The 12,062-nt window shown below is 35.5% G+C and overlaps 2 protein-coding genes across 5 annotated transcripts in view; both read left to right on the forward strand.

The window, feature by feature from the left end:
• LOC107559506 (mucin-7-like) overlaps positions 1-595 on the forward strand; it is a 1,784-nt gene extending 1,189 nt beyond the window's left edge. For 2 of the 4 annotated variants that reach the window (XM_016243358.1, XM_016243360.1), the window contains exon 4: positions 6-595. In XM_016243358.1, coding sequence (XP_016098844.1) covers positions 6-189 — 184 coding nt within the window. In that variant the 3' untranslated portion in view covers positions 190-595. The other 2 variants (XM_016243359.1, XM_016243361.1) reach the window with 2 other exon arrangements.
• Positions 596-3,089: 2,494 nt separating this feature from the next.
• Positions 3,090-11,764, forward strand: LOC107559492 (nectin-3-like protein). The gene is made up of 4 exons (XM_016243340.1): positions 3,090-3,279; positions 8,867-9,178; positions 10,347-10,455; positions 11,758-11,764. The coding sequence occupies exons 1-4, from the start codon at positions 3,216-3,218 to the stop codon at positions 11,762-11,764; spliced, it is 492 nt and encodes a 163-aa protein (XP_016098826.1). The 5' UTR covers positions 3,090-3,215.
• Positions 11,765-12,062: the final 298 nt, after the last annotated feature.

Raw genomic sequence — 12,062 nt, forward strand, 5'->3', positions numbered from 1 at the left:
TTCTTCACCAGTCCGCTCTCCACCAGGGCTCCTCCGCTCTCCACCAGGGCTCCTCCATTCTTCACCAGTCCGCTCTCCACCAGGGCTCCTCCGCTCTCCACCAGTCCGCTCTCCACCAGGGCTCCTCCGTTCTTCACCACTCCGCTCTCCACCAGGGCTCCTCTGTTCCTGAATTCAATCCTACTTTAGTCAGGCCCTTCCCTAAGGCTCCTCCAAGAAAAGCAGTTGCCAAGCCCCGAAAGAGGGCAACAAGTACCATCCTCACAGACACTCCAGTCGTTGCAGAGGAAGAGATAAAAAAAGAGCAAAAAAACGGCTCAAAAGAAAAGAAGCCTTGGTGGGAAAAAGCAAAGTAAAGCAAGTAACTCGGAGAACTGTCTTGTGTGTGGTGAGGATTTTACATCCTCTGCACCTGGAGAGAAATGGGTTAAATGTGTTTTTTGTGATGGGTGGGCACATGAGTTATGCACCGAAGGACATGAACATTATGTTTGTCATGTGTGTGATGAAGAGTAAGTTGTAGTAATGAGTAGTTTCTACACGTTGTGCATGCAGTGGTATGTTGAAAATGTTTCCACTTACTGTGAGATTAACAATTTGTTCAATTGTTAGATTTATAATTTGTTTTATAACACTGAACACTGAAAAGTTTATACATACCTACAGAAACAGAGTGAAAAGATGTCAAACAGTATCAAATGTTTAAATGTGAAAAAAAGTTAAATGATTTTGAAATGTTAGCCTATCGGTTCATTAAGTTGAAACCTAGGCCTATATACAGGTCTGTTTTTAAGAGTGACACGTTTTTAATTTATTTATCTACTATGATAATAAAAAAAAATTTTTTTATTGAAACCGTTTGTTAATGTTGTGAATAAATCCATTTGTCTACACTCAAGAGTATTGTTTTAATAGATTAATAAATGGACATACTGTGCTATGTAGAGTTGAGTACTATGAGGAAATATACTACAATTTAAACTAAACTGAATTTCAATTTCAATTGATTTTGTGAAATCTGACTCTTCCAGCAAGTGTTACAACTAACCCTCTGTCTGTTACAACTAGCCCCACCCGCGGGGTAAGTAGTAACATTTTAATTCTGGCACTTTTGGCGATACTGCACAATAACGGTAGGTCCGACGAACATACAAACAGTACTCATTTGTAGGAGAGGCTTGTATGTTGTTTGTATAAAAATATGGTTTGTGTAACCCCATTACTTTGTTCATTATTTGGCCAAAACCAAAAAGTGTTACTTTGTGCCCCGCTCTCCCCTAATTAATTGATAATGAGCAACACCTGCACCACTCACCGGTCTCGAGTCCCACGGAGGAGCTCCGGAAGGATAAAAGGAGGAGTGACGACAGTGAAAGATGAGAGAGGACCAGGCCTGGAGTTTATTTTGTGTTTTGGTTTTGTTTTGTGTTTGTTTATTTTATTAAAGATTTCTTTGAGTGTTCGCCAGTTCCCGCCTCCTTCTTCCCGAACTACTAACTTTGTTACAAAACGTAACGCATTGCTTTCAATAAAAAGTAACTAGGTAACGTAATTAGTTACTTTTTTAGGAAGTAACGCAATATTGTAATGCATTACTTTTGAAAGTAACTTTCCCCAACACTGCTGACAACATTATTGATAATGTTGCTGCGAGCAGTGAAGTCTTGCGCTTGTTACCAACATAGTTAAACGATTCGGTGTTTCCCGAAACCGTAGTTCAAAAGAAAACATTCGCAAACAGCGTCGCAAACTTACGACAGCTCTCGACCTGTGGTTCGAAGCATATTTTCTAGTTGGTAAGACATATGGACTTAAATAAATTGTGCTTTTGGGCACAATAAGCAAGCTAACATCTACAGTATATCTCCCACTCTATTTAAATATACATTTTAATCGATCAATTTTAGCGGATTATTTTTACATAGTGTAAATAGAATTTATGGCTGTTTGCACTTAGTGTAAATAGCATCTGTCGCAAAGACGAGATGCTTTACACTTAGTGTAAGTAGCATCTATTGCTATTTGCACTTAATGCAACATACTAGTAAAAAATGTATAGCCTGCATGTACTGTAAGTCGCTTTGGATAAAAGCGTCTGCTAAATGCATAAATTATTAATTATTAAATTATTAATAACCACAGCCTTTGAAATAAATCCCCAGCAGAAGAGTTGGATGTCTGCGAGCAACACAGTGCTGTTTGTTTACTAAATGAATCCGCGTTTTGAACCAATTGGCTGAGCAAATGATTCAGTTATTCATAAAATCACTTGCTTCATTCCCTAATGGATCAGTCCTTTTGAACGAATCAAATTACTCATTAACACAGTGATTTGCCACCACCGACTGGCGGTTTTAGTGTTATATTTAAAACATAATTACCCAAGGTATTTAGATTAAGTTAACCTGACCTGAGTAATCCAACGAAATATGTAACAAAATACTTTTAAAGCATGTATTTTGTAATCTGTAGTGAAATACATTTGAAAAACGAACCTTCCCTCCCAACCCTGTAACTAATTAAATAAATGCAGATAATGTGTGCACTCCCTGTGTGACAAGAATGCTATTACAACAATAATATTAATAATAGAATAATAATCAATTACATTTACATATCACTTTTCTCAACACTCAAAGTGCTCTTTAAATCGAAATCTCCTCAACCACCACCAGTGTGCATCATCCACCTGGATAAGATCATGCGCAAGAATGCCCACCACACACACCAGCCAATTAGAAGATGTGGGCATGAGACAGTAGGCGCGTTTCCAAAAAAGAATTTCAGTTTGCGCAATTTGAAGGGTAATGAAACGCGCCTGTAGCATAAAAAACTGCTCGCTGAGGGAATAAATAGACTGTGGTCTCAACAACAGAGGAGGACTTGGAGTATAGCCTATAATAATAATTCAAAAGCCCAGGTATTATGCCTTCTGTAAAATAATAAGTTCGGTTTGTTAATTCTGAAAGACATGCAGCCTACTAAAGCTGAATTTAGAATAGTGTTACTTTGCCCTGCTCTGATTGAGACGAAACGTGAACGAAGTTTCGGTTTAGCACTAGGCGTTGTGTGTTTATCCCAGTGGCTCGTCTTTTGAGCGCGGCTGTTTTTAGTCTGCGTCTCGGATTCGCTCCCTGACTCGTTCAGTGGCACTTACTGAAGGTAACAAGAACTTTTGAAGGTGACGGTGTCTTCACCCAGTGCTTGTAATAGATATGTTTTCCCGTCTCTTCATTACGACGACTGTTGTTTATTTTCTTCTCAGCAGTGGGACAGAAGGTAAGCGATTATAACTCTTTAGAACATGTCTGATCATTTAATAATTTGCCATATATCGTGGTTTATAACTGGTAAACATTGGTAGAAAGCAGAAAGTTGTATTCATAAGACGGCATGGGTTATTATAGCTAAAGTGAAAAGTAATCTGATGACAGATTCATAATTTAGGATAGATAAGTAAACAAAAAAGGCTACTGCATTCTCAAATCAAATCAATATACCATATTCTGATTTAATCTAATATGCAACCAGTCCGTAATAGTCTAATAATGTGTAGTTTAGCCTATACAACGACTTTGCTGATGCGTTTAATTCCTTCTGATATCATTTAGTTTTCTTTTTGATTATGGGTGAGGCTAGGGGTGTGCGATATTGACAAAATATTATATCTCGATATTTTCTGGGATTTTATCGATAACGGTAATTAGACGATATTTTGCTGAGTGTGTTATTGTGCTGGTACCTTAAGGACTGCCGAAGACAGCTGACTCCTAATGTTTTTAATATTCTTCATATTCTGTGTGGTGGTCAGTTCATACTGATAGAAATTCATCTTTTCCAATAAGTTTAAACTGATTTTTACATTTTATGGGCATTTTTACCTTTACAAAGCCATTTTTTCTAAAAGTGTCCATTATCTTTTGAGTCAAATTCTTACATTTAATCAGGGAATTAGAGTAATAAGACATTTGGGCTGTTACCAAGCTAATTAAATCAACACAGAAGCTGCATCTGAAGTGGCATTTAGATGTATTTACACACATGTATTGTGTTTAATGCAAGACATGAATGCATTTAACCTGCAATTACAAATGCATAAATAATGTTTTGATATATTAAACATAAAACGTTGAATACTGATATTTGAAATGATTTAAAGCATGAAAAAAATAAAAAAAAGAAAAGCCGAAATTTCAAATGAAAACCGCCAGCAGGTGGGAGCAAATCACTGTTAATAAGTGAGTTATTGCGATTGAACCGAATCATTTAAACGGTTGATTCATTCAGGAACGAAACACCGTCATGTTGCTCAGAGACACAAAGCAGCGCTGTGGCTGTATTTGGAATGATTTTTGTTGGCGAAATAGAGCAAAAACAAGCAATATGGTGTCTAAAACATAAGTCTCTTAAATAACTTATTGTTTATTGAATTCAATGTCACATTTGTAATCATGGTAATTTTTGGAGAAAAACGGCACTCCGTGTCAAATTGAATAACTATATGAAGTGGTATAAATATATACATTTTCTGCCATCATGTCTTGAATTTGTGATCATTCTAAATGCATTTTAATAGACTGAATCATGCAGTGAAAGAAAGCACACTAAATGTGCACACGCACTAGTCTAGACTAGGGGTGTGCGATATTGCCAAAAAATTATATCTCGATAAGTTTCTGGGATTTTATCGATAACGATAATTAGACAATATTTTGCTGAGTGTGTTATTGTGCTGGTACCTTATCTCTAATTGTGTTGACAGCTGACTCCTGAATTTTTTGATATTCTTTATATTCTGTGTGGTCAGTTCACAGCAGTGATAGAAATGAATTATCTCCAACAAGTTGTATGGACATTTTTATCTTTAAGCCATTTTTTCTAAAAGTGTGCACCATCTTTTGAGTCAAATTCTTGCATTTGGGCTGTTACCAAGCAAATGAAATCAGTATCAACAAAATTGATCTTTGAAATGCAGAGGAAACACAGAAGCTGCATTACACTGTTTAATGCAGCTCTGAGGGACATGGAATACTTTAACCTGCAGTTACAAATGCATAAATAATGTTTTGATATTTTAAACATAAAACATTAAAAACTGATGTTTGAAATTATTTAAAAAATGAAAAGGGACCTTAAATGTGAAATTAAAACTGCCAGTAGGTGGCAGCAAGTCACTGTTAAGTGAGTCATTGGATTGAACCTAATTATTTAAACGGTGGATTGATTCATTCAGGAATGAAACACCGTCATGTTGCTCAGAGACGCAAAACAGCACTGTGGCTGTGTTTGGAATTATTCTTGTTGGAGAAATAGAGCAAAAACAAAAAATATGGTGTCTAAAACGTAAGTCTCTTAAAAATAAAAAACCGGCACGGGTGTTTTTCACTGTAACTTCAGAAGGAAACCGACTGTCTTCAGGAAATTTTCGATGTCATTTTAATTTCATCTTTCATCTAATGCATATATATGTGTCACGTGACCGTGTAATCACAGCCTCTGCGATTGAAAAATCGCGTTATTTCATATCGTGATATTATTTAATTTCTTAATTTCATCTTTCATCTAATGCATATATATATATATATATATATATATATATATATATATATATATATATATATATATAAATAAATATACATATAACTTTGTATAAGTACATTTATGGTGAAATTATTTCGCGGGTTTATTTGTCTGGTTCCCTCCATCATCAGATAATAATGGCACATATGTGCTACCGAGTTTAACACAGACTTGTATTGGGTAAAGTCAAACACTTTTGAGGAATGGAAATAAGTTACGTACCTTGAGTTCATAACGAATATATATTATTGAGCACAGGAGGAAACCGTAATATGAACGTAGAAACAGCAGTCGCGCTTTAACACAGCACACATCTTTGAACGCACCTGATTAAGCACGACAACCTCCACATTAAACTACACATCTTTTATAAAATGCTCTAGTGTAAAAGACAACTTTTTCGTCATGTTTTTCTGTTCCAGCATGTCTGTCTTTTTTCAAAGGTGTTAATTTACTGACGATGCTGCTTAGTGCCCGCCGCCATTTCCCAATAAATCGCAAAACGAACTTCGATTAGATGTTGCGGCACAACACATTTTAAAGGTTATTGTTTTCAAACTAGCGAGCTAATAACTGTGAACATCTCAAAATAAAAATGTTACTTACAGATAGATCAGTGTCCGCCAACATCTTGGTTCTTCTCAAGCCAGCCAGAGCGAAAAGAGCGCGAGAACGGAGGCTGCTGCAATTTAAAATGACGAGGCATGACGTGATTGGGCGAAAAAACAACAACCGTTAATCATTTGAGTTTGATGTAGTCACATGTATTTATTTTTATTTGTTTTAAGGATTTTTCATGTGCTATTTATATAAAATGTGATGTATTTTATATTTCACAAATACAAACTGCCCTACCCCAGGAGATAACACATGTACTGTGCCGGTCTATGCAGAGGCATTAAAAACAAATTACACATTATGTGTTAAAAATATACACAACATGTGTCAGAATGCTATCAATACAACCATGTGTGTTGTTTTTTGACACATCCGTTTTTGCAGTGTACTATACTTCATCACCTAATGTATGCACACACTCTGTAGGTGTTTTGTCTACTTTTCGCGATATACTCGATAATATCAAATCGCACATCGTAAAAACATGGGTAGATTTTTGCATTTGTCTGAACTCTGAACAAAACAACAGTTTTATTGAAAATGCTCATTCATTCTCTGACAGCAGGTGGAGCGTTTGGTAGAAATATAACTGTTTCCCTGGTAACTGCTGCAAAGCAGTGCAGTACCGGACTTTGAACTTGCAGCGCTCATGTTTATTTCATGAAATCATAGCCTTTTGAAGTTTAATCGTCACATTCAGCCATATCGCAATTCTGGTCTTTCCGTACCCAAATTTAAGACCTCTTGAAATCATAATTAAGACTTTCTTGTACAATTTAAGACTTTTTAAGGCCTTAAATTTGATACTTTAAGATCTGCGGAAACCCTGGTAAGTGGTTCATCATTGTCAGTAGCCTCCTGCATTCCAATAGTAACCGTCCTAAACAGTATGTTGAAATGGGTATCCCAAAGGATAGATGGCCTGGATGGTCTGACATTTCCATGGAAATTCTAAGTGCAGATCCATGCACACTATTGCCCAACAGTTGTGGCGAGTGAGAGGGAGAAGAAAAAAAGAAAAGGAGGGGTGAAAACATCTGGAACCATTCTCAAGACTGAGAGTTTTCTCTAACAACAACCCATTGTGCTTTGGAGGAATCTGTTCAGAACCACAAACACAAATAAAACAACAAACATGTTGGATATACAGGGCCAGTGGTTAAGTAGACAGGTGAAGGGGTTTGAGTGAATATTAATCAATCATTCCTGATTAAAAATATTTATTTTGGCCATGTTTGGCCATTAACTTTAAAATGTAAAAACATAAAGGGAATCTTTGTATGAAAAACCCACGACTGGCAGATCAAGTGCAACTTTTTTCCTCTTCCACATGGCAGGTATAATTTAAATGACTTGAAATGTGGAGTATGTATAGGAGGACGTTAACTGTGATGTGATGATTGACAAGGCAGTCCAGGGAAGTACAAACCCGATTCCAAAAAAGTTGGGACAATGTACCTGTCCCAATTTTTTTGGAATGTGTAGCTCTCATGAAATCCAAAATGAGCCAATATTTGGCATGACATTTCAAAATGTCTCACTTTCAACATTTGATATGTTATCTATATTCTATTGTGAATAAAATATACGTTTATGAGATTTGTAAATTATTCCATTCCTTTTTTACTCACAATTTGTACAGTGTCCCAACTTTTTTGGAATTGGGTTTGTAAATAGGTGACAGCATGGACCATTAAAGACAAGGTAGTTTGTCACAAAACGTGCCCAAAAGTGTGTACTTTTTCTTCACAATAAGAGTACATACTGTACTTTTGAAGGCATAGTATAAGTAGGCAAAATGGGATGCAGCAAGTGTCTCCTGGGTTAAACAGTTTAGAAATATACCCTAACATACACAGATAGCCAGGCCCAGTTCTTGCCAGCTATAAAAAGGCTGGCATGGTAGCAAACATTTCCAGATTTAAATGACCGCAATGATGCCCGTGTAGCTTTTTCATTTTGGCTGGGACGATGCTATTTTGTGGTAGAACACATACACTGCCTGGCCCAAAAAAAATGTGTCGTCTAGATTTAAGTAAGCAAAGAACTGCAGTGCTTAACATGTTTCTGGCATGAAGTATGTTGGGAGGCAATTCTTTTAAACCTAACTGATGCAGTGCATAGCTTTTCATTTCTCAAACAACCACGTCAGAAGACGTACCTGTTTTCATACTCCAGGATGACAATGCCAAGATTCATCAGGCTCAATTTGTGAGAGATTGGCCACCACAGAGTCCTGGCCTTAAATCCCATTGAAAGTATTTGGGATGTGCTGGAGTTCACTTTACACTGCCTGTCCAAAAAAAAGTCGCACACTCTTATATTTAGTTCAACCACCGCTAGTTTTGACAGGCATGTGCAAAAAAAAGGGGGGTGATTTGGGGGCTCAAGCCCCTGCCCTTTTTCCAAAATTAACCAAAAGTGCCCCTCTCTCAACAATTAGTTCAAGACAAAACGTTCAAGAAATATTCCACATAAACTCTTTTGTTTGCTTTTGGGTATCACTTCTTTAAAACTATTAAAGTTTAATATATATATATATAATACCCGCCTAAATATAAATGTTTAATGCTTTAAATGTGTTTTGTTTTTAATTATATTAATGTTTTAATCTTTTTTTCACTTTTTACAAAATGCTCCAAACATTGTGATGATTTATGGTCACCAGCCACAAGCCCTGTGAATGTGAGCGTGACTGTGGATGTCGTCCCTGTCGCTGGAAGTCTTGAGGTTACCTTGGCAACCTGTACAACTTCTAGAACGAAGCCTGCTGCCGAGGTGTCATGGAATTTGGGTGCTTTATCTGATTCTGTGAAGGTATCAACCAACACTGTGAAACATTTGGATGGGACGTTCACAGTCGAAAGCAGTCTGATTGCCACTCCAACTGCACAGATGAATCAACAACATGTCCAGTGTGTGATCAGACATGTTGCGATGAAAGAGGAACTGGAATTTGATCACAAGATCATTGTGCACTGTAAGTGGCTTTATGACCCTTTATAAGAAAACCCAAATATTTCACACCCTTAGCGTCATAAAACAGGTTTCAGCAGGTCATTTAAAGGCCACTTCCTGCCTCAGCTTGTTGACAGTAATTGGTAATTAAAAGGGAAGTGCCATAAAAATGACAAAACCACAAACAGAGGCACTTTGGATAAGCATGTCCACTAAATTTAAGCAAAAATGCTATTAGTAGTTTTTAATGTGACAAAAGATTGTCAGTTATTCATTTAGTATTTCCTTGTGTAAAATAGGTACACTTTAGCATACTTTTAAAAAGAGTTTTTATTACAAAAATAATAAAATTTAAAAGAATACACTTAAGTGTAAACTGAATGAAATATTTGCAGACACTTAACTGGATGTTATTTACAATCAAATAAAATGTATACTCACTACACGTAATTTCTTAATTCTATTGTCTTTAAAATAGGGTTAAAGTGAATTGCTTACAAGCATCTACGTAATATATATATATATATATTTCAGAGCGAGATTTCTTTCTTTCACACCAATAAATTATACTTGCATCCAGTCATATGATTTCCACTGAGGGTGATGGTGGAGATGGGCAACGAAGAGACATTTTTGATACTCGGGCGAACTCTGCCGGTACAAATGCGTATAGCCTGGAAAAAATGAACTAACATGAATAAGATCTAATGGCGTTTTCTGCGAAACAGAATCAATGTTTTTGGTTACTCTACGTAATATATATATATATATATATATATATATATATATATATATATATATATATACAGTATATGTCAAATATATTATATATATGTCATATTATATATATTAAATATATGTCATTTCTATTTAGACTTGTAGGTCATCTATTTAAATATGTTTGCAATAATGCATTTGTATGAATGAAGTTGCAGTTTAGTGCACTTAAATATATTAACTTTAAATATAACAAGTGTTGATTTATCTGTTTAACCAGGAATTGGCACATGTATTTGATTTGTATTTGATTTATTTGATTATTGAATTGATTACACAAATGTATTGAGGCAAACGTCACTTTTCGCAGTTAGTGGAGACTTGGTAAGCCATCTGAATTTATTTAGACGGATTGGTATTAGCATATAAGTGATATATTTGCAGTCATATGTTTGTGTTTGTGTGTTTTAAAGATCCACCTCAGCTTGTCTTTGTGACACCTTTCAAGAATCTCTCTAATGCTGAGGTGTATCAGTGTCAGGCTGATGCCAATCCTTCAGCTACACACTTCAGCTGGCACAGGTATGAAAAAAATGAATAAAGGATATTTCATTATATTTCATAAAAAATTTGCAGGTTCTTCAAGATGTAACAACTGCAGATCCTTGCGCATCCCTAACATGCAATGCATGGCAATACATAAAGCAATACAGACACAAACAATAGGAAGTGCTTAAATTGCGAAAGGAATTTAATCCAACCATTTGGATATTAGTGGATTAGTTAGTAGGGCGTGAAAGCAGCACATTTATTTATTTTTATTTATTTATTTATTTTATTTAGTCATTTAGCAGACGCTTTTATCCAAAGCGACTTACAAATGAGGAAAACAGAAGCAATCAATTGTAGTATTAAAACAACTAAAAGCAGATCCAAAACTTTATAAATACTACCTATACACATTTTAAAAATAAAGAGATTAAATAAAAATGACAAATGCATACAACAAAACTCCAAAACTTAACATTTAAATGAAAAACAAAAAATAAAGCCAAAAACAATTAAAAATACCAAAGAACAAAAGGTATAAGAGCACAACAATGACTCCAACATAACACCAAGCCAAACACCAAGAAAACAAGCACATCTCAGGAACTAGGCATAATTTGCTTCCTCAAAACATTTAATTTGCATTTTTCGCCAGTGTCTTTCAAAAGTCTCTCCTTGCATTCTCAGTTTAAATGTCAGTCTTTCCATATTCTATATTTCTGTCACAATCTGTTCCCACTGTATTTTCATTGGGGCAATTTGCTGAAGCCATAGATGGCCATCTAAGCCATTTTTATTTATTTTTTGCTGCTATTATTGGGATCCTCAGTAAATATTTATTACTGTTATTCACTAAATCTGGTATATATCCCATATAGAATGAAACCTGTATCTTTTATCTCAAGCTCTAAGATCTCCTGTATAATTGCATGCATTTATTTCCAAAACACCTTTAAAACTGGGCAAGATAAAACAAATATGTACATGATCAGCTGATAATGTCCCACATTGCCTCCAGCAAGATCCTTGATTTGTTGCTCCTGTTTGTTTATCTTTCAGTTTTGGAGTAATAATGAAACGTATTGTAAGCTCTACAATTACTGTCACACACTGTGAATGCCATATATTTAGCCATTGTTCTTCTGATATATGGATCTACGCTTCTTTTTCCCATGTTTCTTTAAGATACTTAGTAGAGTGGCCTTTCATATCTTGGATACAGGATACATATGCTTTCATAAATATGCTTATCAGAGGGGAGTATTCGTCCATCTGCCTTTTAATTGTCAAAAGACAATTAACAATGTCTAACTTGTAAATATCTGTGTTCTCCAGGCCATAGGTCATATTCAATTCTGAAAATCTAGAATTTCTCCCTCTGATATGATTGAGCAGAATGAAGTTATTCTCTTGTGAGCCCAACTGAAATCTTTTATCTAAATTGTGATTCAAAACCAATCCAGCTTAATGTCCTCACCTGATGTTAAATTCTAGTTTCACTTTCATTATCAGCTTGTACCATTCTTCTAGTTCACTTTTTGTCCACTGACTTTTCGATTATCTCTATAAATGTTATATTATCACCTAGAAGTGACTGAATAAGGATTGGTGTTGGAGACATCTAGTTGTTTCCATTTTGA

The sequence above is a fragment of the Sinocyclocheilus grahami genome, unplaced genomic scaffold (assembly GCF_001515645.1).
Source record: "Sinocyclocheilus grahami isolate Dianchi unplaced genomic scaffold, SAMN03320097.WGS_v1.1 scaffold688.1, whole genome shotgun sequence".
In the NCBI taxonomy this organism is placed as follows: Eukaryota; Metazoa; Chordata; class Actinopteri; order Cypriniformes; family Cyprinidae; genus Sinocyclocheilus; species Sinocyclocheilus grahami.

What these genes read in the sequence shown, in the direction of transcription:
- LOC107559492 (XM_016243340.1), top strand. Translation starts at nt 3,216, where the DNA reads ATGTTTTCCCGTCTCTTCATTACGACGACTGTTGTTTATTTTCTTCTC. An exon ending in TCTCAGCAGTGGGACAGAAG is followed by an intron (nt 3,280 to 8,866) that starts GTAAGCGATTAT and finishes TATGGTCACCAG; the next exon opens with CCACAAGCCCTGTGAATGTG. An exon ending in TCACAAGATCATTGTGCACT is followed by an intron (nt 9,179 to 10,346) that starts GTAAGTGGCTTT and finishes TGTGTTTTAAAG; the next exon opens with ATCCACCTCAGCTTGTCTTT.